The sequence below is a fragment of the Oryzias latipes genome, chromosome 7 (assembly GCF_002234675.1).
Source record: "Oryzias latipes chromosome 7, ASM223467v1".
NCBI lineage: Eukaryota > Metazoa > Chordata > Actinopteri > Beloniformes > Adrianichthyidae > Oryzias > Oryzias latipes.
Genome location: NC_019865.2, coordinates 6,894,980 through 6,920,884, shown reverse-complemented (window position 1 = coordinate 6,920,884; position 25,905 = coordinate 6,894,980). Strand labels below are relative to the sequence as shown.

The following is a 25,905-nucleotide window of genomic DNA, read 5'->3' as shown; positions in this document are numbered from 1 at the left end:
TAACCAAGGTAGTCATTGAATGGCCCTTTATTTGATCCATTTTTTTTCCATCCTCTAGCACCAAAACTACAAGGTTTAGTTAGGATTCAGCAACATCTCATTCACTCTTAACCCCTTGATGGCTGAATTTATGAAAGAAAGTGTCACTTGAGGGTTTGCTTTGAAATAGATACATTTATGTAAATTTGGAAGAGAAGTGGTTTGATATGCATTTACATCAAAAGGCATCAAGGGGTTAACCATGCTGAATTCTATAGTTGGCACTTCTTGGTGTTCAGGTTTTTGTTAAAATCCAATAAAGCTAACGTTACAAGAGGTGTTTGTCTTTTAATATACAGGACGGGGTTTCCATAGAAACAGCATCAAGTGTTTGATAAGCAGCTCCCTCTGATAAGCTGCTGTCCAGGAAGGAAAGTATTAAAAGACAATTTCCATAACTGTGTTCAGAATATCTAAAGCAGATTTTTATGACTATTTCCACCAAAATAAACAGGACAAAAACATATTTTTATCCATTTTTTCATCATTGTCTGTAAACAATTGACCGCTCTCAATAAATTACAAAGTAAAAGACAATTAAAGTAGGAAAAGTCCTTTCCAAACATGAGATGAACACAAAGATGACTGATTTAATATTTTAATTATAGTCTTCTTTTATATACTGAAGTGTTGAATTAATTCCAAGTAAAACACACTCACACACAAAAGCACACAGTTTGTTAAAGGTTGCATTGCTTGTTGTTTTGGCTGCTGAAGTTACCTCTGAGTGAAGATGGAGGACTAAAGAACGATGGGCAGATGTACTTCAGTGATCCTGTGCTTCCTTCTACACAGTTTCATTTGACACCACAAAGCCTCAGACTGACTCTGGGTTTTGATGCACTAAAGAAAAGTCTGTAATTACAACTACATTTGAGTAGATGTTCCGAAATACATCCAGACTCTTACAGTGAGACACTTTAGTGATAAAAATAATCAGCATTTTTAAATTTAAGAGCACAAGAGGAAAGTATAAAACTTTTTTTTTTTTTTTTTTGGTGAGTCTGTGCATCTGATACAGTTAAGAGAAGAAGGCATCATGATGGATCCATCTCAGAACAACCCAAAGAGTCCCTCCACTGTCCTTCATCTTCATCACATGACGTCGGCTCGCTTGTCTCTGACTTTGTTCCTCTGTTTGGTTCTGGCTTTAAAGGCGGCGGCGTTGAAAAGATGCTGTCAGAACAGAGACAAGAGTGAGATGTTTTCTGCTGCAGCAGCGTCACAACTTTCAACCAGGAAACAGCCTCTACCTTCTCAAACCGTGAGATCTTGTTGGCTTTGATGGTGGCGTCAAGTATAAGGGGGGGTCCGAGGCCAAAGATGTCTCGTAGTAGTGGGTTGAACTGCATCCAAAATAAAATGAATAGAATGTTTGTTACTGCGAGTCACAGGCTGAGCTAAATATTGAACTCCATAAAACACAGCAACAGAAGAAAACTACCTGTAACCCTTGTGCTATCCTAGGCACTTTAACATTGGGAGTTGGGTCATCTAGACCTACTAGACAGTGCTCTGAACCTTTTTTCTTCAATGATTTGTGATCTTCACTGGTGTCCATGGATTACATGAAATCTTTTCACCTTTATCCACTTTTGTCATGGTAGGGAGAACACGTCAATGTAAGGGTGGGGTCATCTAAGATAGCACAAGGGTTAAACACTTTTCCAAAGACAAACCCCCATTTCTGATGTTAAGAGGGGGGGGGGGGGGTACTGTATGAAAAATATGGTAAAAAGAAATAAAAGTACAGGGGGAAAAAAAACAACAATAATAAAAGAATACAGTAACAGTGAAAAAAGTTGCTACTCAAAAGGTACTGCACTGCAAATATGGTTTTAAAAAAAAACTAGTACCACACTAAGAGACCAGATAGAAAAAGTATTTCACAATAGAAAATGTACAAAAATACAGCACAAAACGAACAGTTATGAAAAGGTACTTTACTAAGATGAGCATAAAAAGAACAAGTACTGTAGTAAAAATATGGTATGAAAAAAAGAAAAGTAAAAGAGTACTGCAGTAAAACATAAAATACACATAAGTACTGTCAAAAAAAAGAAAAAGTTTACTACACTTAAACAACACTTAAGGAAAGAAAAAAGAATTTTATAAAAAGAGAATGATAATTTACTGTACAGAAAGAAGGGTAAAAAGTACTGCACTAAAAGATGATGTACAAAAGGTATGGCAAAAAGGTACTGTACTAAAAAAAATAATATTAAAAAAATAGGTAGCGTACTAAAAAAGACAATTAATCAGTTGTACAGATTCAAAGGCAAAAATTCGACAGACCTGTTCAGACTCTAAAGTCAGAAGTTCTTTTTTCAATAAATAGATTCATTCCAGTTGTTCAAACTGTGTTTTTGTCACTGGGAATAGAGACCTTTTCTCTGTCATGAAGTGTCCACCAGTGATGCCACAAATATTGGTTTAAGATCAAACCAAATGTTACACCATTAAACTGAATCCCTACTTATACTAAATGTATTGTTTTGGATTGTTTTATGACATTAAGCCAAGCTTAGTATGAGCCAACTTAAAGGTTATTCTATATTGTTACTTGTTAATTAGCAAATTAAAAAAAAATGAAATTTTACTTGCAACAGTTTTTAAACCCAGATCAGAACACATTCTGCTTAGTCGGCATTTTCTTTCTGACAGGACTAACCTGTAGATGATGCCTGACTCCAGATTCTAGGATCTCCTTGAAGGCATCATAGATTCTTCTCCTCATCCAGCTGTCGATGTAAACACTCTCTACCCCAAACCTGATCTTCTCCTCTGTGAAATCCTCATTCTGCAGGGAAAAAAGATGCCCAATAATAATGTTCAACTTAAAAATGGTTGTTTTCTGTTTTTGTTTAGTCAGATTTAAAACACACAAAAACCTTTATGGAAAAGTCAGGAACCGTTCCGCACCTCTATGTAGTGCAGCACCTCCCTGAAGATGGAGCGCTGTTTCCTCCTGTCGTTCTTGGCTCTGTGTTTGTTTCCATCTGTAGCTAAACTCTTCAGACCTTCACACAGACCTTCACTGTCCTCCACCTCAAACTCCTGTGCAGACAGATGTGAGAGCGGCAATACGGCTTTAGCATCACGTCTTCTGCTTTCATGCCACAGCGCTGAAAGTGAGCGGTCACCTCATCGATGTCTCGCCCCAACTCCACCAGCAGAGCGATGGCTTCTCCCACGGCAATCCTGTAGTTGACATCACTGCTCTGAAGACAAGCCTTCAGCTTTGGGAGGTGACTGCAGGAAAGAACAGCCCGTTATTTACACATTCACTCACTAGCTGCGTTTACATGGACAAAAGTAATCGGAAAAAACGCCTGATCGGAAGAAAAATGCGTCATGTAAACCCGCCGTTTGGAATAGTCTGCCCCGATCAGACTCGTTCGGATCGGACCGACCGGCTGCTCTGCGGAGGCCCAGTGCGAAGCGCCGCTCCGTTCTGGCCCCTCTGGCTCTCCACCTCTCCCCTCTCTTACACCCCTCACGAGGGAGATGCGGGGAAGGAGCGCTTCATGACCTGTGACGTCTGGACCCTGCACGGTCCTGGCTCGTGTGACGGTGGACCGAAGGAAACTGCGTCTCTGAGCAGAACAGCTGGATTAATAACTTTGTGTTTGAGGGGAGGATGCTTTGTTACGTGTGCGTTTTGTTGTTTGTTTGTGTGTGTGACTGCGATCCGTCCCGCCGCTCTCGGTTAGCTGCTGTCAGGAGAACCGTGTTCGAGCAGAGCTCGGACTTCCAGTGCACACAGAGCGGCTTTGGGGCGGTGTGCGAGCCTTTCAAAGAAGAAATGTCTCTCAGTGCTTAGAAACCGTTCAAACAATCATGTGGATTTGTGTTCCCAGTCGTGTCCCGACAAAAATAAAGGCTGATGTTATTCCCACATATTTACGTGCAGCATTGATGCAGATTGCGGCATTTCCCGCATGAGTTTATGTTCTTCAAAGGCTAATGTTGTTAGCGCGTGTCCGTTCTTCCACAAGAAGCCCAAATGATTTATTCCGACTGAAAGTTGCCCATGTGAACGTTTGTTCTAATCGGAAAAAATTTTCTGATCCCATGTACACAGTTGAATTTTAATCCGACCATTGATCCGATCAAGATATTTTGCCCATGTAACCGCGGCTAATGATGACATGCTCCTAGAACCAGCAAGGTGTGCATTCCCTTTGTCATATCATCACCACACTGATGAGAGGATATGCAAGCCTGATTAACTAAATACTCATTTAGGTGTGATGAAATCAAACTTGTGTCAGAAAAACAACAAAAATGTGTTTATTTCTCAGAAACTCTTCCAGAAAGTGCACACGATTCATAGCTTTTGTTGTTGTTCAACATCATTCTGCCTTTTCAGATGGAGGAAGATGGTTTCAATGAACTAGATTCCTCATGGGTCAGCAACATTTAAAACATGAGAAGACAATTTTGAAATGTTCTCCTTAACAACTGTGCCATCGCCAACTATAATGGACACTTTAATAAAAGGAATACAACAACATTTCCAATAAATCGGAAATGTTTTTAAATTCACAAACAGCAGCTCAAACAGTTTTTTTAAACATATTTGGCATTAACTCAAACAAGTGTTTTTATAACAATACTGCAAAGGGAAATAGGACAAAGATGAAATAGTATTGAAACTATGTTTGTTTGAAACCACAAGTACGTCAGAACAAAATACCATCAACATTTATAAGAACTTTACAACCATTAACATAAAAAAAAAGCACACTTTGTCTTTTTCATCTTTTGTTACATTGTGAGACAGGGACTGAATGATGGTGCTTGAAAAAATGTAAAATTAAATGTTTTTACTGTTTTCCTTGGTATGCTAATTATAGTAATATACATTTTCCACAATTGCATAGCGTTATTCTTCATTTTTTTAAACCCCCTGTAAATAAAGCAGTGATCAGCTGTTTGTGTATTTATTTTAAAACCTTTTCACATTTCTTGTGACATTTAGCAGAACAGAAAGAAAGTCTGGGTTTATTCTGACTTTGATTGGTTATTATTCAACAAACTGAACATATAACTTCATAAATGTCAGCCACTGCGCCGCTAAAAACATGACCCAAAAAACCCCAGCTGTGCAGTCCTAAAAGTGTGCAACAGCTAGCAGATCAGCTGCATGCTTTTTCTACTCACGCACGCGCTCATGTTCACTCAGACATGTGTTCACGTCGCCCCGCATGTCATCTCACCGGCAACCGTTTCAAAACAGGATTCATTATTACCACACTTTCATTTCACTGTGGGAAACTTTCTTCTTTTTCCTGTGGTGCACATTAATTTAAATCGCTCGTTCATGAAGGTTTATGTAGAAAAGTGGCAGTATTTATAAAAGTGGGCGGGGTCACATAAACAGCGCTGCATGAATGGATCCTTTCCTTCCTCTCATGCACCATGGTGGTAATAAAAAAGCTCATTGTGAGAAGAGATTGTCACTCAAACCAGATTTCTTTTTCCAAATCCGAAAGTTGTCACACCCCCGGTGCCCTGTCCTTCCATGCGTGTGCGGCGTGCCACATTGCCGAGCCCTTCTATAGAAAGTATTACTCACAAGTCGAGCAGCGCAGACAGTTTGGAGGCTGGACAGAGGGTGACGAGCAGCGACCAGGCCTGGATGGCTGCAGTGTGGAGGCCTGAACTTCCAGGTTTGGGTGTGGGCAGCGTTCCTTCTCTGTTTGGGTAGGAAGACATGAAGATGCCCTCCAGGAGAGACAAAGACTTGCACAAATCCTGAAACAGATATGAGGAGAGGAAGAGTTAGCAATCAGCTGACAGGCAGGATGTCTCTGTAACACGCTACACCGTTATTGTTGAACTAAAACTCCAAACATCCTAAAAGATCCAGAGATACCCAACAGGGATTTGATCAAGTTAGAATACGGACATATTTTTGTTGACTTAGTCTAAAACTCATCTCACCTCTCCTTCCTCAGCAGTTGAGACGTAACAGCACATCCCCAAAGCCCGAGCACACTGACACAAATAGAAAGAGGTTCATTTCAGGGCTGCAATGATTCAAACACAAATACATCTCATCTGTGCTCAAGAGAAAAATCTGAACTGGCTTCTTAAAGAGCCAAAACTCATGTTAGAAATTCTATTTTTCATATTTATAGTTAAAAGTTGGATTTGATTAACAGCTACACTTCCAACTTCAAAGAAAAGAAAATAGAATGACCAAAAAAAAATGTTTTCGTGTGTTCTAATGCACTTCATGCTCCTGCAAAAAGAAATGAAGTTTTGTTTGACATGCTGTTCCCTTACACTCTGGCGAGCCGCCATACTGGCACTGTTGTCCATCAGGATGGTGGTAAGGATAGGGCGGAGCATCTTGAAGCCCTCCTCTGCCTCATCCCCGCCTCCTAACTGAATACAAAGCAGGATGAAGAGTGTGGCTGCTGATGCCTGCTCCTCACTGCTGCCTAGACACACGAAGAAAAGAAAAGAAAAAATAATTTTGAAGTCAGTTAAAGCTCTTAGAGACACTTGAAGCCAAAAGTAAAACTAAGAGTCTGTAGAGAAAGAATGATTGACACATTCAGGCCAGAGGCCTCCTGCCTGTGGGGAAACCTCCATCGTCCAGATGACAGAAGAAGACAGAAGCAGCATTTGAATCCAAATTAAATCATCTCTGATCTCTGTGAGTGGGAGGGAACCTTCAGACATAGGCCTTCATAATAAAATTTATCTTTATCGCGATATCAAGCTATGCAGTACGCATATCGCAAAAAGAGGGCGAAAATTACAATAAATGGTTACTTTAAACATGCTAAAACAATCTTATGGCATCTTGAAGTATTTAACAAATCAGACAAATCCCTTTATGCATTTGACAAATTGGATGGAGCTGTTTTATGTTAGATGTTCAACTCCTACGTAGACTAGGGTCATTTGGAGTATAATTTAAGTTATCTTGACTCTTATTTAAATTAAACTGTTGCAGTGAACTGTAACTGATTTTTTCATGTATCGCAAACTATATTGTCATCGCAATATTGATCACTAATATCACAAGTTTTCCTCAAATCGCTCCAGCGGACCTCTGTTTCACTCAGAATCATCTACTGACAAAGCTTTACCCTTCCCCGATTATCGAATCTTGAAGTTTGTTACCAATCTGACTCAAACTATCAAAGGATCACGGCTCCTCTTAAGCCCAAAATGACCTTTTTTAAGACTTCTTTCCAGGCAGTCGCTCACAGTAAGACGTCTCTCTGTCAGGAAGTCGTAGAGCACTCTGGAAGAAAAGGCCTGTCGCAGAGACTCGAGGGCAGCCAGACGTGTTTTGGTGCTGAGAGAGTTAAAAAGACAAACAAGAATCAGAACTGTTTTGATGTTCTTCGCCTGAACATCTTCATTCTCTCTAAAACAGGTTAGAACTTAACAGAAGCTGTAAAAACCTTCACCTCTTGTCCGTTAAGTTATCTATACACTGTTTGAGCTTGTCTTCCGTCTCCTCCTGGGCTGACTGCTCATCCACTTGCTCACCTCCTACATTGGACCAAAGACAAAACAAAATGTTTTAGTTACGTCCACAATAACAATAAAACAAAAGAAAGCAGCTTGACGTTCAAGCTTAAGATAAACTCTGAAATTAAACACAGACATTCAACATAAACTGAACGAAGGTCAGATGTAAAATGGTTACAGATTAACTTTTTAAGTATGTATTTGGGTACATTATAGGGCAGCACGATATGAGGAAAACTTGCGATATGCGATATTAGTGATCAATATTGCGATAACGATAAATTTGCGGTAAATAAACAAATAGAAAAATAAACAAAAACATCATTCCCATTTCATTGCAACAGTTTAAAAATTATACTCCAAATGACCCTCATCGACATGGGGGACAAACGTCAGGGTGGCTAACCCTGGTCCTCAAGAGCCTCAACCCTGTCTGTTTTCCAATTCTCCCTAGACTGCTCGATAATGATAACCAAAATCAGGTGTGTTCAGTCAATCAGGATGTGAAATCACTTGAGTCAGCCAATCAACAGCAAGCTGGTTAAGGAGAGCTGGAAAACAGGCAGGGTTGAGGCTCTTCAGGACCAGGGTTAACATAATAGGCCTCCATCTGATTGGTCAACAATGGGAAGGCGTCCATCTGATTGGTCAAAGCATAAAGGGATTTATTTGATTCGTTAAATGCTTCAAGCTGCTAGAAGATTGTTTTAACACATTTTGGGTTTGCGATTTATTGCGATATTTGCCGTCTTTTGCGATATGCATATTGCAGAGCTGGATATTGCGATAACGATAAATTTGCGGTATATTGTGCAGGCCCAGTACATTACCATGTTTTATAACCAAATTTTAGTTAAACCAGCAGCTGCACCGACCTCCAAACCAAATCCTCGAAGCTAGCATAGTTGAAAAAGATAAAAAAAACATAACTGTAAAGGTTCTTTTGGCCGAAAAGAGCCAGAGAGGAAACAGATGAGGCTTCAAAAGAAAAAGAAATCTCCATTTAACAGACAAAACCAGGAGCTTTTACTCCAAATATGGATTTATTGCAACAGCTGTCCCCACAAATCCTAATAATGATTCAACACCCAGCTGTATAATGTTACGAGGACACTGCTAATAAAGTTTTTCAAAACGATGGATTCGTATTTATGATTAAAATGAGAAAATAAAACTTAAGTGAGCGTTTTTCTTTTTGTATTTATTCATCGCACCTTAAAAGTCAGATGAGGCTGAAGTTGGCGCCCAATTTAGCTTCTGTTTTCACAGTTCAAAGAAAATCTCACATTTTAATGCTTCCTTTCATGAAATCTAGAGTACAGATAAAGTTTGAAGCAGCTGCAGATATTTTACAGAGGATGAAGATAAAGTTTACCCTCAAAAGTTAAGGGAACCTGGAAGCTAAAAAAAAAAAAAAAAAAACAACTAAATAAGGTTTTTTTTCTAAAGTAAAATGCAATTATTAAATACAAATCAACACAATTTAAGTTATTTCCTATTTTAAAAAATGACAATGTGTCTAGAGTTTTTGAGTGAGTAGAATTAACAGTGAGCTGTGTTTGTGTGCCAGTACTGACCTAAACCCTCCTCCAGCACCGATGTGCCCTCGCTGGCACTGCTGTAGTGACTCAGAATATCCGATGCCAGCTCATCGTCACTGGCAGCAGATTCTCCCTTCATCCCATTTTTAACACCTGCAAAACAACAACAAAAAAGGGTCAGTGAGATGCACGCGGAGATGTGCATGTGGAAGTTAAAGGAGAGCGAAAGGGCTGAAGGAGGAGGCGGAGGAGGACCACAGATGCAGAGAGTCCCTGTCTGTGCAGGAAAACATTAGGGGTCATTTGTAAGAATTATACTATTAAAATCAGTTGTTTGGAGGTCCACTGGTTAAGAAAGTCTATGAACAAACTGAAGAACATTTTAGGTTCAGCGTTTTAGGTTTGAGTCCCTCCTAAACATCTGTCAAGCGTTTCTGAACAAAGCCGTTCCTGCGTCGGCACATAAGCCTTTTAGAGGATGCAGAGGAGCCGAGCTAACCCTCAGGTTCCTGTTTGCTCTGGAATTTCAACTGTTGGAGGGATTACTGAAGACCAGAGGGGTCATTCATCTGCTCATCCCGTCACTGTGTTGCACTCCAGAATGGTCAGACAGGCCATTTGTGTGTGTTTGCATTCAGATCCCGGTCAGCGGGGATGACTGAGGTGACTGACGGGTCATTTATGCCGTAGGCGTTAAAAATAAGCTGTGCAGGAAATCCAGATGCAAGTGAACTGAGCTGCTGCCATGACAACGCAACCCAAAGATGCATACCACCACAGGGACAACTTTTTTTCAATTTTTACTGGTTAACTTTATGCACTTAACAATGACTGTTTAAGAAAACTGAACTGAGTGACCCCCCCCCCTGGCGTTCCAAACTGTTCTGGCGTTCTGCTGGCTCCAGAAAGTCAAAATCCCGTAGACTTCTATAGAGAAATAAACTGCTATTACTGAGTCATTCCATTTGTCAGAATAACCATTTTTGCTATGATACCTTTTTTTTTTTTATCATGTTCTTGCTAATCCTATTTTTTATGACACTTTTGCTGTAGTGCAAGTTATTCAAATTATAAACTGACCGATCACATGACTCAAAAGCAGGTGGTGCCTTCTGGCGCCCTCGTCCAACGAAACATTTGATTGACAGATTTTTTGTAGCCCAATTTCAACTGGTGTGGATTCCAACAAGCGTACTCCTGCTCGGCAAAAGCGGTTGCCATAAAAATGACTTGGACCAATCCCTACCAATTAACATTGTCTGGCGCCAACACGGCAACATCTGTATTGCAAAAATTTGGCGACTGAATGGACTACATTTGGTTGGAGCCAGGAGTCATTTACTATGAGTGATATCACACTCATATAAAGTCAATGGTATTTGATCGGGGGGGGGGGGGGGGGGGGGGTCAATTTTACTGTTTGAACTAATTTTTCTCTAAAGGCTTATAGAACACTTTAGGTTTTTTTTATATTTAATTGTCTGTTGTCCATTTTCTTTGTTTAGACAAAAGGTCACACAGTTCTTGGTGAACCCTTGGTGAACCTGATTACCATTGATGGCTTGTCCTTAAAAAAAATTTATCATCAAGTGTGCTTTTTATCTTTCAGTGGTTTTTTGATCCGGTTCTTATTAAAGGGCATATACTGAATGTATTGGGAAAACAGCAGTTTGTTGGTTTTATATATCTGTGATAAAGTATAAGCCTACAGTCTATCAAATAATAAACGACTGGCTCTTGCATTTATTGACATAGGTTATCAGAATGAGGGGGTAAAATAAACCTGCTCGCTTTCCTCAAAATGCTTCTGTTTGCAAAAGACATGACCCACTTTCTCCTTTTGTACAAGTCAAAGACCAAATCTGAATTCTTCCCCTACCCCTCCAAATGCCCCTACATTTGGTAGGGTTGTCTGAAATAGTTTAACTATTATAACTATCCCTCTCGAGTGAGAGTAGCATCTTAATTAACCAGTGTGTGAATGTGTGTGTGACTGGGTGAATGGTTCTGTGACTATAAAGCGCTTTGGGCTTTGTAGGTAGAAAAAACGCTATACAAGTATACGCCATTACAATTAGAGGAGACACTTTTTTTCCATAACTCTCCGTTTGGATGGCTAAATGTAGGGATAGGGAAAAGCCGAAGGGGAAGAATTCGGACTCGGACAAAATCTTTACTGCTATCCTTCGTGAACTCCTGACCACTGCTCACACACACACACCATCCTACGCAGACCTACCCACACACAGCCCGTTATAGAGAAGTGTGACAACCCGCCCCAGCGTTCTTGTGTTTGTTCTGTGTTGTTATCCTATGTTTGCACAGGAGTCACACATTGCTCCAGCAGTTAGTCTGGGTTGGGGGTCGAGCCTCTCCTGACAAACCAACAACAGTTTAAGTCGTAAAGTTTAAAGTAAGAAACAAAATAAGCAGCTTGAGCCGCTGATGTAAACTGCAGCATGAGAGCTCAGCATTATTTCACAGCATTAGAGGGCTGACATGCATTAAGACGTTTGGAGGATAGGGAGATTCTTAAGGGAGTGCTGTAATAAGGCTTTACACATGTTTAACTGAAAAGAAAAAGATGTCAGTGGCTGCTAGTTTACAGGATGCAGTCAACCAGGGATCAAGTCAGGAGCTTCTGGGCAGATCTGAGGAGTTACGGTACCTTTCAGCGGAGCTTTAGCCGACAGCTGAAGCTGAAGAACCTCCTGCCGAAGAGATCCTAGAGATCATGTGTGAACCGTGGAATGAATGGATGTTTGAGATATGGAGCATGGAAAAGGAGAAGAGATGGATAGAGGAATGGGAGTTTGTGAAGTAGGGAGGAAAAAGGAAAGCGTTTCCAATTCAAAAGATTTTTGCAATTTTTTTCCTGATTAACATTCCTGAACATTTCCAAAACTTAAAGCTTTATTTAAAGACCCACTCCGATTATCCTTTGAGGTACTTTAAAAGCCTTCCCAGTGGGTTTTAAATTAGGTTTATGCCGTTTTTAGCCAAAATTAAAAAAAAAAAAATCTGTCATTTTCAGGAAATAGTTTCTGCAGAGCGGCATAAGTTCTTTACAAATTCAACTCTGAGCTGTGAGCGAGACTGCCGGCGCGACACAACCCTACTGTCCCTTCCATTTTGCTGAGAGCTCTCTGCTAAGACACTCTCCTGCTAGCTTACAGCCCTTCACATCCTTTACCAGACATTACAGATGCAGCAGAAAGGGTGAGCAACATTGAGGCTATTCAGCCATAACATTTGGAGCCAGATGTCAGCTCAGACGGGGACAACAAAGACGTACATGGATGTATTTGTCTGCAACTGGATGCAACCGAATGGAGCAGAGCAAGGAGCAGCGTATTTTCTACATCACACATATACTGGCTTCCAAACAGCATTTTTTTGTCTGCACCTGATTCCCAACAGTTTGTCAAAAGATATAAAATGCTATTTTAAGCTCAATTTTCTACATGTATTTGTACTCCTTATCAGGAAAAAGAATCCCACAAGAACGTGTTAAAAACACCAAAAACACTTAATTGGAGTGGGTCTTCAAGAATAAAAAGAAAAAGCTGATGAGTTTTCATCCTGACACGTCGCTTTTACTTCCAATAAATTGGGGTTTGAAGGTGTTTAGAGAAAACCCTGCATTGAACAGCAGTGCATGCTTCCAAATCAGTGGTGCTTCATGAAACACGAGAGGCCTGTAACAGGCAAATAAGTGGCCTACCATATTCCAGCCTGAGGCCCATGCTCCCGTCACTCAAACAGTTTCAGCTGATGCGTTCAATGAACAGCAAGAAGCTCTAGAACAGATAGGGATTTTCCTCCTTATACACTGCATCAGCACACATGCAACACCACATGCACAGCTCCTAAAAATATATCTTCCTATACAAGTATAGCCTACCGATATGGACAGAGTCCAGGTCAGTGAAAACTAGTGTTTCAGGCTTTCTGTAAGGGTTCTTCAGTGGTTCCACTGCTATTTAATTATAATTTAGATGAACTTCAGTGTGGCCCAAATGTCTCAATGACAGTTTAATAATAAAGTATTACCAAAATACTAACAGCTGTTACTTTAAGCTTTTATTTTATCGTCTTAGTTACAATCAGAAAATGTTTACACTCAAGCACTGAATCATTTTATTTTGAAATACTTAACAAGCCATTACTCCTAAATCTGACTGCAAATCTGTTATGAGCGCTTTTTAAACTGAATGGAAAACAAAAGTCCCAATTATTAATCCTCACATTGGCTAATAAAGCAAATTGAAGTGACTGTAAAGGTCATCCTATTGATCACTGCTTAAGTCAGACCGGCTGATCGCCATGTGGAGACAGACACACAGCTGCTACTTTTCCCAACTGAAAGCAGAAGTCTCGGCTCTTGCTGTCTCTTGTGTGGGGGAGAAAAACGTTTCGCCTGGCTTTTAGCCAGAGTTGCCATGATGTTAACCCTGGTCGCTTCTGGTACTTACCCGGCTTACTGGAGCCACGTTTCCCTTTTTTACTCCGCGGCATCTCGAGCAGCTTTCAGAGTGACCCGCCAGGTCACAGCGGAGCTAGCTATGGTGTAGCAAGCTAACTAGCTTGTTTCAGTCAGCAGATTCAACAGTTGGAAGAGAGGCAACAGGTTTACGATAAAATGACCCACCCTATCTAACTCGTTAGGTGGATTAGAATGTATTTAAAAATAAAAATCCTCCTCTTCCTCCGGTTACTGTTAGCTAGCGTCCCTATGAGCACGTTTTGCAACTCTCGTCTTCTTTCAGTCCAACAATAGGGAGCCCAGAGATGCGGAAAAGTCTTACGTTTCAATCGTTTTCTCCCAATATTATCTATGATTGTCTCCGGGTAATCTATACCTGACACTAAGCTGAGATGTTAAGTATGTTTCGAAGTGTTTATGACGGAGTTTTGAGCACGCTCCTTTCGCCAGGTCCACCATCTTCCCCTCGATAACTAATGAACCGACCGGCCGGCCGGGGTTGCCAGGTTTGTTCTACAAAACATTTACCGTTTCCGGCCATAGAAGTTGTGCACATCGTTTTAAATGTTAATTTTTCCGACGAATAAAACTCTCTACCGTTAGAAAAGTGTATTAATTAAACTTCCATAGACTATTGTGGAGTTAATTATTGAGAGTTAATATTTGTACGTTTTTTTTGTAATGTATTACTCGTGGGTCCGTGACGTCACAGTCCCGTGAAATCTGAATCTGAATGGTTAATTAAATAACGTATTTAAAGTTTGGATTGGCCGATTTTTTTCTCTCAATTTTATTCATTTATTTGATCACTTTAAAGACTCTTGGACACAGAAAAACGGTTCCATTAAAAATACTCTTGACATAAAAAAAATCACAAATTTTCATAACAACATACAATAATTTTTCTCACCTGAAGCAGTTTGGTGGCTAAATCCACCTTAAACGGAAGGAAATGAAGAATCTACTAGACTGTTACATCATCTGCCTTGAATGTTTGCAAATTTTAAATAAAAAAAACACATTGACAATGTAACATCTGCCATAATGTAAGAGAGAGAGACAAGGTAATAACTGCAAAAATGACAGACATTTGTGAAAAACAAAAGGGAGCAGACAGGAAAAACACTCTTAAATGAGTTGGAGGCTTTTCTGTAGGAATTGGTCTGGGTCACCTCAGGTCAACAATTACTATTACCAAAAAGAAGGTTTTAAGTCTCTGAAACAGTGATTTTATCTGGCCCCTCAAAAAATACCACTAAAGAGAATTCTGGAAGATTATGGTTTTGCACCCCATTCAGCTTTGGGATTTCTCAAAACAGCCAGGAAAAATTTGTCTTTAAATTATATATTTACTTTTAATTTGATGGTAAATTTGCTAACTGCATTTATAAATTTATCAGGAACTTAAACACTGTTGACTGGTATTTTGGAAAACTGTGGAAGTTTTCTGTTTGCTTGTGACAGTTTAATGTTTTCAATACATGTACCTTACATTTCTTTGGATCAGGCTTCTGATTTTGGTCTTTTTTAGAGGTTTGCTGGTTTGAAATCATTGGTAATTGAAAGGTAAAATTCATTTATTGCTCAAATAAAGTAAATAACCATGTTATTTCAGTTCACAATTTATCGTAATCCAGTATTTTAGCATTTTTAACTTTAATTTTATGCTTTTTTGGAGTTAAGACAAAAAAACTTTTTTCTTTTGAAAATGTATTTTTGGTGCTGTGGTTTTTTATATGTAGTCTAAAAATGTCAGTGACAATTACAAAAAATTAACTATAAAAAATTAACTATGAAAGAAAAAAACAATATATGAGAACAAAGTCGAAAGACTTTATTCTGCTAAAAACTTGACTTTTTTCTCATATTTTCACGACTTTATTCTTATACATAAACTTTTTATTTCCTGTCATGGTGGTTCTAAAACTCAGTTGTTCCAATATTCACGCAATATCACAAAGAATAGATATGGACTAAATAAAAAAAAGATCACAGTTATTGATTTTATGAGTGTTAGTTTTATTGAAAGAGCAGCAGGTCAGACAGGTAAACCAATCTATAAATTATTAAACATTGAAAAATCATTTTAAATGTTCATATAAATACCCAATTTGGTTCAAGATCTCTACATTAGTACCCAAGTACAAAAGTCACACTAACTGTATTTCTTCTCCAACACATAGAAATATCAAATTATGTGACTGTTCTAATATAAAAAGAAACACTGTAATCCCATGGGTGACAGATCTCTGAGAAACTGTGATGGAAGCTGTTTACAAAACAAGAATGAATACTACAATGATAGAAGAACAGATTCATGTAAACTAACTGCCGCTTTTTGGGTTTTAGGGAAGATTTTCATTTTGAGAGATAAAGCCACTAATCCCCTGTGTTTTCTGAATTTTGCAAAGCAACATATTTTTTCATTACAAATGCATATTACTTTATCATCAGCAGATACATTTGGATTTTTACCTGTTTTGGTCCAGCTTTGTAAATTGATATCCATCACATTTACTTATCAGTATTCTGTTATCTACATTAAATTGTCTTTATTGAATTCTAACAAACCTGAGTTTTCTTGCAGAGCACTTACAAACTGAGTTAAGTGTAAATGTAAAAGTCCAAAAGACACAAATAATCCCACACTAAGAAGGTTTCACAGGGTTTCCTGCACCTTTTCCATAACCGAGTACAGTGCACGATGGCAGTTCTACTGGCTACATGTAATGACTCTTTTTCTGCAGTCTTCACATCACAGTGTTTATTTTAAACTTGTGTGATTTTTATTTATTTCATTGAACATTTTTCAAGTATGGATTTGAAAACCTTATTTTGGTCCTGCATTTCTAAAATCAAACAGCAGGGGGCGACTCTGTCAGACAGCACTGCTGAGAAGTAAACCAGTGAGAATTATTAATATTATAATATTAATAATTTTATCCCATGTAGTAGTTGGTTGGAACGAAAGGCATCCTGCTGACCACGGCCCGCACCGCTTTCTTCCTGATTTCCACCTGGATGTCCGTGCCATTCTTGGCGAATTCTGAATCTACGTAACCCATAGCAACGTTCTTTTTGAGGCAGGGGGATGGACAGCCGCTAGTCACCTCACCTGTTTAAAAATATAAAATGTATGGACTTTCAAAGGAAACAGCTGTAGAGGGCACATTAAAACAAATAAATCATGACACCAAAATGATATATTTAGCGATAAACCACTGGAAAACAAATTAATAAAACAGTGAAACATTTGTGGTTAAAATGTGAATAAAAGTTAGGATGTTGAGGGTTTCAAAGGTATTTTTTTAGCAAAATTTTCTTTGAAAAAAACAAGTTTATGTTTGAGTTTATGTTGCATTACAAAATTTCATATGTCTCCCTTTTGGATTAATTGGAACACAAAACATAGTTTGCTTTTTTACAATAATTAAAATAAGTAAATACGGTAATAATAAATAGTGAATAACAATAATTAAAATGTTTTTTACAACATCCTTCTCCGCCCATCCATTTTCATTCTCACCTATGACTTTACCATCCGGGCTGAGGATGGGTGTGTGCTGCCTGACCGGCGGGCCGGTGGACACCAGGCCAACTCTCTTCCTGACGGTCTTGGCTTTGATCTGAGGTACGACGATTTCAGCTCCAGGGAAGTCTTTGTCTTTGCGTCTGCGCTTTCCTGAGGACGACACGACAAACAGTGAAGACAAAACGGAGGATGGACAATTCCAAAAATATACATACGTGAAGAAAAAGTCGGTCACTTCACCTATCGTCCAGACAAGTGTGGCCTCCACAGGAGTGGTTGTTTCATCGATGTCGTTGCCATAGAGACAAAGCCCCGCTTCCAAGCGAAGACTGTCCCGTGCTGCAAGCCCGGCCAGCTTCACCTCACTGTTGGCCAAGAGCTTCTCTATCAGCTCAACCGCTCTCAGACGAGAAACCGAAATCTGCAAAAGTCCCCAAAACAGCATTTCATTTACCACTATCCTTTGGGTTAACTAGCCTAACATTATATGTAGTAAATACAACTAAGAAGAAAGAAAGAAAAACATTTCACAGTCAATCAGTAGGTTTTAGTATTGTTTTGTTTAGGAACAGATTCAAAGAAAGAACAAGAAAATAGAATTCCACATATTGGAAATTGCGCGATAAGATCACCTTTAATTTTTATATTTAGTTGCCTCTTAGTTCCTCACATTCTTGCAAACTTTAACTTAACTTCATCAACCAGATAAATCAATGGAAAACATCAAGTAATAGATTTTTACAAATTATATCATTTTTAAAACTGTAATAAACTGAAATAAAAATACACTTTATGTTTAATAAATAATGATTATAAAAATTCAACTATATTTTATAGACTAAAAACAGTTATAAACAACACATGATAGTATACCTCCTGCAAAAAAGGTATTTATGAATATATTTTTTAAAAGATTAGCAGCAACATTATTTTACTTACATTAATACTATTTTGTTCCTTGTTAGATTCTAATGTCAAGCCCCCAAAAAATGACTCAAAAACGAGTAACATCAATGGATACAAAGAGCTTCAGAGAGCAGATTCTGCTGCATTTTCACAGCTGTGTGACACTTTAAGCACCTGAGCACGAACACATCTGTGGCACCTTTCTGCCATGTTTTTAGGACCTGCAAACCCCTGGAGAGGAAACCTTTAATGCAAACCAGAAAGATGACAGCAAACAGCCAGAAGACCACAGGAACCCAGTTTGAACCCAGTTTGACCCCATTTTGTACAAAGTTATTAAAAAAAGGCCTTGAACAACTAAAGATACTAGTTCAGGAGTAATGCAAAAAGTAATTTGTTTGATTTGTTTTGTCACTGTAATTAATAATCAAAACACAATTCAATGAAGTTCATTGTGTCTCCAAGTTTAAACTGTGTTCTTAAATGATTTTTTATCAGACACGGTTTGTTTTTGTCAAACGTACCTTACATGTTTCGGTGGAATAGCTTCCGCCTTCGTCAGGGTCGTCATCAGGTGATGTGACGTCTTTAAAAACAGATCATGGAGGCGGTGGAGATGCGAAATCGAGGCCACATTTCCATGAACCGGGATGAGGGGGCCTTCCTGCTCTCTCATACCTGGAGCAACATCCTCCAGCAAAAAACCAACATCAAGGGGCGGAGTCACTTGTCTGACAGCTGACTCCGCCTCAGTCACAATCATCTGTTTTTAAAGACGTCACATCACCGCCACCTGATGACGACCCTGACGAAGGCGGAAGGTATTCCACCGAAACATGTAAGGTACGTTTGACAAAAACAAACCGTGTCTGATAAAAAAAACATTCAAGAACACAGTAATAATCAAACCATTTCCTTCAGACAACCAGCTGCTTAGTTACTTCTCTACCAAAGTAATCCACTACTGGCAAAGAAGAGCAACACAGAACTACTTCCACATCAAATTCCTGATAAAACACAGTTCTGGTTAAGGTTCTATTCTGAGTGATATGTTGCATCTGCATGTATTTTCCAGTTTATAATCTATTTTCTGAATAAAAACAATTCTGTTTTTATGGAAGATGTTGTCAAAATCATCTCTTTCTTTTCCAATAACAAACTAAGTCCAGGAGGAGAAGTTATGGAAGAGTATTGCATCCAATTAAAATTTTTTATATATTAAAAAACAAAAATAAAAAATGGTGATCGTTGTTCAGATCTTTTCCATTCTAATATTTTCCAAAGAACTCCAAACAGGCTAAAAGATGAGCTGCAATTAAAATTGGAAAAGCCACAATATGTCTGTGTCGTCCAATATCCGTTTTGTTTTGTTCTTTCTACTTATTTATCTACAATTATTATAAAGCAAAATGTTGGGGAAATATTAAATATTGACCAGTATGAACAGTTTATTATGGCGTGTACTTGTACAGCGCTTTTCTACCTTCTTCGAAGGCCCAAAGCGCTCTAGAGTCACAGTTCCATTCACACATATTCACAGACTGATGGTCGCTCTGCTGCCAAACACTGGCGCCAAGCTTCAACCAGAGGCAAGGTGGGGTTCAGCGTCTTGCCCAAGGACACTTTGGCAAGGCGGGAATCAAACCTGCAATCTTCAGATCAGAAGGTCGACCGCCCTATCACTGCACACGGACACCCCGTGAGTTCATCCTAACGACAATATCGAGCACAAAGCAGCAAAGTCAGCAGGTGACCTGCTGGACGCTCCCATTGTGGGTGTGGTCAACTTTGTCAACGTCGCTTTAATTTTTTCACAATTCGCTTTAATTTTTTGTCCAAAATTTGCTATCGTTTGTTTTCAAAATTCGCTTTACCGTTTTCAGGATTCGCTATCATTTTTTCAGGAGGTTTCAAGGATAATTCCACTAATGTCTTGATCTTTAGAAAGGGTTTGGATCAAAGTTCTTCAATGCAAATGAATGAGAAACTGTCTGCACACGTTTCTTCCCATTGAGTGTTTGTGATGTAGATTAGGCCTTTAGATCTTAAAATATTCTTAATTAAATCCCACATATTTATCTAGAATAAAAGCTTTTGCACTTCTTGACATGTCTCTGCATATTTGAGGCCCCTGCTGAGGGGAGATACTGCTGTCAGTCTGAGAGACAAAGAGTGAAAGTTTATGTAAGAGCAGCAATGTTTTTAATAAAGACATTATATTTCTGTTTAGCTTCAGAAACTGACGTTCTAACCTCCACGCCGTCCTCTCCGGTGTATCCACAGCGAGTGATCCGGCAGTCGGGAACGCCAAAAACTGTGGCCACGGTGGAGGTCATGAAGGTCAGCTTGTTGAGGTTGTCCTTCAGTCCTTCCTGAAGCACCCGAGACATGGAGGGACCTGATGGCACACAGCTGACTGAATCTTCAGGGTGGAAACTACATGGAGACAGTCCCAGTTTCACAGAAAATAAAATAAATAAGAATAAAAAAATAAAATAAAGTTAAAAATAAAATAAAATTGAAATAAAATAATTAAAAGTGAAAAAAGGTAATAAAAAATAGATCAAATAAAATCAGGTAAAAAATAAAAATAAATTAAAATGAAATAGATAAAATGAAAAAAGTAAGTTAAATAAAAATTAAATAAATACATAAAATAAAATGAAATAAAAAACATTTTAAAATAAAAATAAATAAATAAACTAAATTTGGGTTAAAAAGAAAATTTAACTTAATTTAACTTAATTTAACTTAATTAAAATAAAATAAAATAAAATAAAATAAAATAAAATAAAATAAAATAAAATAAAATAAAATAAAATAAAATAAAATAAAATAAAATAAAATAAAATAAAATAAAATAGAAATCTTTTACCTTGGACAGCCAGCAGTGCCTCATCCAGAAACTCCAGATCCACATCCAAACCGGCAGCTTTGAACTCTGCCAGTCTGACCTGAACACAAAACACACATCAGACATCCACTGCAGACTCCAGACCTGAAAGTCTGCATTCACCACTTATTTTACCTTCATGTGAACAGAGTCTTTCTCTGCACAGCCCGCATTGGAGACGACGTAGAGATACCCTTGATCTGTTTTTGTCACAATGAGGTCATCAATGATTCCTCCCTTCTCATTGGTAAACAAGGACAATGTTCCCTGAGACACAATAAACATGTTTTAAACAAATGTGATTTAACATATTTTTTATATTCCCCTTTATTGGGGGTGGTGGGGGAAGGTAAAGTGAAAAAAAAGGTTAAGATTATAGAGAATTTTGGTGCAAAGCAGAAAATAACGTGATAAAGTGTGACTAGTAGGTCTTGAAAAGGCTTGTACAAATGTATACTTTGAAATAAATAGACAGTTGATACATTAATAGATTTTCTTTTTTAAGACCCTCTCCAATGAAAACTGTGTTTTTGGTGTTTTTAACATGTTCTTGTGGCATTTTTCCAATGGAAGACTTAAATACAAAGAAAATTAAGCTCAAAATTGCATTTCTGAGGATTTCTTTGTTCAGATTGTTGTAAATCAGACGGAAAAATGTCACATAGATGTGACACTGGGTAGGCCCCAAGGTCTCTGCTCTGAGCTCTCAGCGACAGGAAAGGGGGCGGAGTTGCTCTACATCAATGATTCTGCCCACAACTCAAGGGCGAATTTCAAATGAACTCCTGCCACTCTGTAGAAACTAAGTCCTAGTAATCGACACAGGTTTTTTTTTAACTTTGGCTAAAAACGGCATGATCATGAGCAATAGACCACTGAGAAAACTTTGATAATAGATCAAAAGATGAAAAAAAAATCAGTTATTATAGCTCTTTGTTATGCATTAATGTCAAAATTGAAGAGAGAATCATACATTTGTGCACAACTCACACAAATCTCTACACTTCAGTCCTTTGATTGTGGGCTTTTTTTCATGGTTGCACAAAGTCCAGAAATAGACTCAGAATAATCACTCACAGACACACAGACTCCGCACTACCTGGTTGGTTTTGAGTTCTGCAATGTCTGCAACCACCAGAGACTCCATGAACTTCACCCGGTCTTTGCCGTGGACTTTGGTCTAACAGAGAAAAGAAAAATATCCGCATCAACCAAAGGAATGAAGATGTTTGTTGTGTCTCAGCTCCTCTGTTACCTGCAGCATGTGGCTGACATCAAAGATGGAGCAGTGCTCTCTGGTGTGCATGTGTGACACAATGTGACTGTCTTTGTACTGGACAGGCAAGCTCCAGCCAGCAAAGTTCACCATCTTCCCGTCGTGCGCTTTGTGGAAGTCGAAGAGTGGAGTTTTCTTCAAGGCAACCTGTTGGAAAGAGAAAAAAATACTATGATAAGGGGAGATTATTCAACCCTAAAAGACCAACTCAGATCATCTTTTCATTTATTTTAAAGCGTCCACAGAGGTCTGTTAGTTAAGATTATGTAGTTTTTTGCCCTAAACCACGAAAATGGTCGGCAACACCCTGCAACCAGGGTATTAAAAACAACAGATAATCATCAATTGCATTTTCTTTGAATTTTTACAATACAACAATCATAAGGCATCAAAAAAACTGAGAATAAACCAATTTATGGAACATCAAACGAAAAAATATAGATCCAAATACTTGTATTTATTAATTTCTCAAGGGTTCATCATCTTTATCCGGTGTGGAATTTGAGGAAACAGTAGCTATCAGGTGTAAAACAGACAATTTAATCTGCATTTTCTGCTCAAAAAAGGGAAACATATATTAAAGATAAATAATTACCATAAGACCAGTATGCACGCGCACACACAATTACCCTTCCACTGATCCCTCATTGAACCCTTAGCCCTCAAACCTGATTCATGAATCCATTCCTGCACTTCCTCAATGGTTTACTGAAATTTCGCCGTCCTCATGTTCTGAGGGAATCTCCCTAACTCAAAATTCCCTAAAAGGTTTTTATGTCCATTTCCTGTGATGGTGAGTAGATTGTTAAGTAAAAAAAAACATTAACTGTGATCATCTACATCCTTACAAACACATATCTACACATAATCATGCTAATTGCTAATACCATTACGTTACCTGAAACATGTTGACAAACTGCATAGTCAGGCAGCGAACGGAAATGAACACTTTTACTGTATACATTTAAATGTGGTTTGTTGTTTTTTATATGCAGTAGAGGGTAAATAGATTTTTGATGAAGATTCATTGAAACAAAGTTATTGATTTGTAGAAGCTGTTTCTGATTTGTAAAAATTTCAATAAAAGCAACTTTAGTTTTTTTTTATCGACCACCATTATAAAACTGAGAACTCAACCCAGTTTCAGATCATCTTTCAGGGCAAACAGATTGATCACATTTCGTTTTTTCCATAAATCCTGATTAACTGTGTATTTTTAAACACAGAGGAACATTTTCTGTAGTTAAATTTCTTTACCTGATTCTCCCTTGCCATAGGAACATTCATAAAAGTCAATTTTAACAAGTTTCAAAATCAGAAACAACTTTATGTGATTTGAATCCTAATTTGATTTGTCTGCAAATTGCACTTTGATGTTTCTTTAAAGTCAAAGGCTCTTCTTTGGTTTCCTCACTGACTCTTTTCTCCTTGAAGAAACTTTCTATATGTTTTGTTATTATTACTATGTTTTATCGTTTGGTTTTTATTAGCTTTTAAGCATTGAGCTACTAACTTTGCGGTCCGAGCAACTGCTCAAAGTCAGGTGACGCGTCAAGACAGACGGATGTTTTCCAAAATAAAAGTTCCTTCAGTATCAGAAAATAAACAAAACGGAAACAATCTAAGTCAGCAGATTCATTTTTTTCTCCTGTCTGTGGCCCGATACCAAAGGGTCCTTGGCTACTTGGTATCGGTTGGGGATCGCTGTTCCAGGACATTGTTCCTGCAGAGCCGCAGTAGGAGGTGAATCACAAATTCACCTCCATGTTAGCATGGAGCATCCCAGCCCCCCTTCCTATTTCCCATAACTGAGAGCTCTCTGTTTACAAGCTCTCCTACTAGCTTACACCCTCTCACACCAAATAGAGTGAACAACATCGGACATATCCAGCAGTACAGTTTAAAACAGATGCCAGCTCGGACGAGGAAACGGAGACAGACATGGATCCAGTTGTCTGCAAGTGGATGCATCAAGCAGGGAGCTTATGGCCGCCCAGAATATTTTCTACTTAACAACTACAATTTTTCCAAACAGCTTTTTTTTTAAACTGCTCCTGATTTGATTTGAATGAAGAGATACGCAGAAATGCAGTTTTAATCTTAATTTTCTTTATATACTTCTTCCATCATTTAAAAAATAGAAGAACGTGTTTAAAAATGTCAGCAGAGGAGCTCCTGAAGGCAACACAGCCCACACAGCTTTTTAAACGTCATTCTTGTTTGCTTTCTTCGGCCATTGCAAAATAAACTAATCTAAAGAGGGGTTTCTGGTTAATTCAGATCCATAGAAGTCTGTAACATGTAATCACAGTTCCTGCCTGCAGTGGTGACCTTTGAACCTGCCGAGGAAGAGGAATTATTGAGCACAAACAACTGGAGCCGATAACGGTGAAGAGTCCGTCACTCCTGGTTTAACAGTTTTTGCAGCTCAGTGAAGTGGAGCAGCCAGAGGGAGGAGGGTCTTCTGGGACCCATGCACATTATATGTGCATGAACTCACGGCTTCCACACACTTTCCTGGGTCCGCTGACGCACAGAAAGACTGATTTATCAAGGCTGAAGCCTCACAGTCCCTATGATCAGTCGAAGAGATGGAAAAACAAAGGTCAAGCAAACTCTGACCTTGTTGTGGGAAGACACTTTGGGTGAAGCAAGGCCTCCTGCAGCCTGAAGCTCATCTGATTCAGTTCAATCTTCAACTAACGTTTAACTAACCTAGTTGGGCTTATTTTCAGGCAGTTATGTGACCTACTAAATCTGAAGTCAAATGCAAAAAACATCCACTGCAAAAGATGAACTGGAATTAAAAAGTGGATTTAAAAAACTGAATATATATCTGAACTTGACATGCAATTTATTCCACTTTAAGGGGGCTTTTCAACTGACGTCACAGACTCCAGAAGTGCTGTAAAAAGTGTGCAGATCCCGGTGCAAAGACTCCTCTTACCTCTGCACTGGAGGCCTGTCTCTGCTGCCTCTTCCCCGCGCATCCAGCTCCGGACGCGTGCAGCCAGCCGCTCCTGGACGCCCGCGGCATCGAACCCCCAACTGCGACCCCCAGCCGAGCCCACATCGTGCCTGAGGAGTAGCTGCGCGGCTCCTCACGAACTCACGGGCTTCACGGATCCCAAACGGGGAGGGACTTCCGCTGCTTTCTCAACTCTGTGGAGTGACGTCATACTGGAATTCCTCAGCTTCCCGGCAAAAACACAAAACAAGTGAGGCGTGATTTTAAAAAAAAGAGGGAGGGGGATAGTTGAAAGGACTTGTGGGAAATGCAGTTCATTTTCTGAAGTTTGCATGAACAGTTATGTGAAGTCCATATTTGATTTTTTAATAAATCCAAGTGCAAAAGAGGCGCTCATTTACAGACTATGCAAGAAGATTTGTTTAAATTAAAAGTTAAATAAATAATAATAATCATCATCATATTCACTGATATTTATTTTCTTCATGTTTAAAAGTGATGAAATCCCAGCTGTGTATCTGTGTATTTTTAAACAAGGTTTTACTCAATTGTAGTTCATTTCAGTTCTTTTTAAGAAAGAGACTTACAAAAATTTCAAAATTCCAAAACTGTGTCTGGTATTTTGATCAGATATCTCTAAAAGACGTGGGGAGTCTGGTTCTTCTTTAAAGAAGGAATATGCAAGATTAATGATCCAAACTTAAATGTTCTGTTCTGGGGAAGCTGTCCTGCTATTACTCATTTCTCCATTTAAATATCCCTCA

The 25,905-nt window shown here is 38.7% G+C and overlaps 2 protein-coding genes across 4 annotated transcripts; both read right to left on the bottom strand.

Annotated features, from left to right (window-relative positions):
• Positions 1-12: 12 nt before the first annotated feature.
• Positions 13-14,096, bottom strand: LOC101160235 (interferon-related developmental regulator 2). Of its 3 annotated transcripts, none has more exons than XM_004070328.4 (13): positions 13,556-14,067; positions 11,749-11,805; positions 9,117-9,233; positions 7,476-7,560; positions 7,236-7,360; positions 6,334-6,491; positions 5,989-6,042; positions 5,621-5,799; positions 3,183-3,291; positions 2,962-3,096; positions 2,711-2,839; positions 1,293-1,385; positions 13-1,215 (listed from the first exon to the last, which is right to left on the bottom strand). In XM_004070328.4, exons 1-13 carry the CDS (start codon positions 13,596-13,598, stop codon positions 1,135-1,137), a joined length of 1,365 nt encoding a protein of 454 aa, XP_004070376.1. In that variant the 5' UTR covers positions 13,599-14,067; the 3' UTR covers positions 13-1,134. The 3 variants fall into 3 exon arrangements, with proteins under 3 accessions (XP_004070376.1, XP_020560155.1, XP_004070375.1); XM_020704496.2 differs by lacking the exon at positions 13,556-14,067 and adding an exon at positions 12,805-13,124; XM_004070327.4 differs by lacking the exon at positions 11,749-11,805 and having other exon boundaries at positions 13,556-14,096.
• A 1,468-nt stretch (positions 14,097-15,564) lies between these two features.
• amt (aminomethyltransferase) lies at positions 15,565-25,327 on the bottom strand. Its single transcript, XM_023956438.1, has 9 exons — positions 25,121-25,327; positions 22,153-22,320; positions 21,997-22,077; positions 21,033-21,164; positions 20,880-20,958; positions 20,257-20,402; positions 17,339-17,519; positions 17,093-17,248; positions 15,565-16,681 (listed from the first exon to the last, which is right to left on the bottom strand). Exons 1-9 carry the CDS (start codon positions 25,244-25,246, stop codon positions 16,506-16,508), a joined length of 1,245 nt encoding a protein of 414 aa, XP_023812206.1. The 5' UTR covers positions 25,247-25,327; the 3' UTR covers positions 15,565-16,505.
• Between the last annotated feature and the right edge of the window lie 578 nt (positions 25,328-25,905).

Coding starts and splice junctions, on each gene's coding strand:
- LOC101160235 (XM_004070328.4), bottom strand. CDS start 13,598: ATGCCGCGGAGTAAAAAAGGGAAACGTGGCTCCAGTAAGCCGG. Junction 9,234..11,748: donor GGCTAAAGCTCCGCTGAAAG/GTACCGTAACTC, acceptor GTTGTTTTGCAG/GTGTTAAAAATGGGATGAAG. Junction 6,492..7,235: donor GGAAAGAAGTCTTAAAAAAG/GTCATTTTGGGC, acceptor TCGTGTGTCTAG/GCAGCAGTGAGGAGCAGGCA.
- amt (XM_023956438.1), bottom strand. CDS start 25,246: ATGTGGGCTCGGCTGGGGGTCGCAGTTGGGGGTTCGATGCCGCGGGCG. Junction 22,078..22,152: donor ATGTCAGCCACATGCTGCAG/GTAACAGAGGAG, acceptor TTTCTCTGTTAG/ACCAAAGTCCACGGCAAAGA. Junction 16,682..17,092: donor CCCGGATGGTAAAGTCATAG/GTGAGAATGAAA, acceptor ATTTTTAAACAG/GTGAGGTGACTAGCGGCTGT.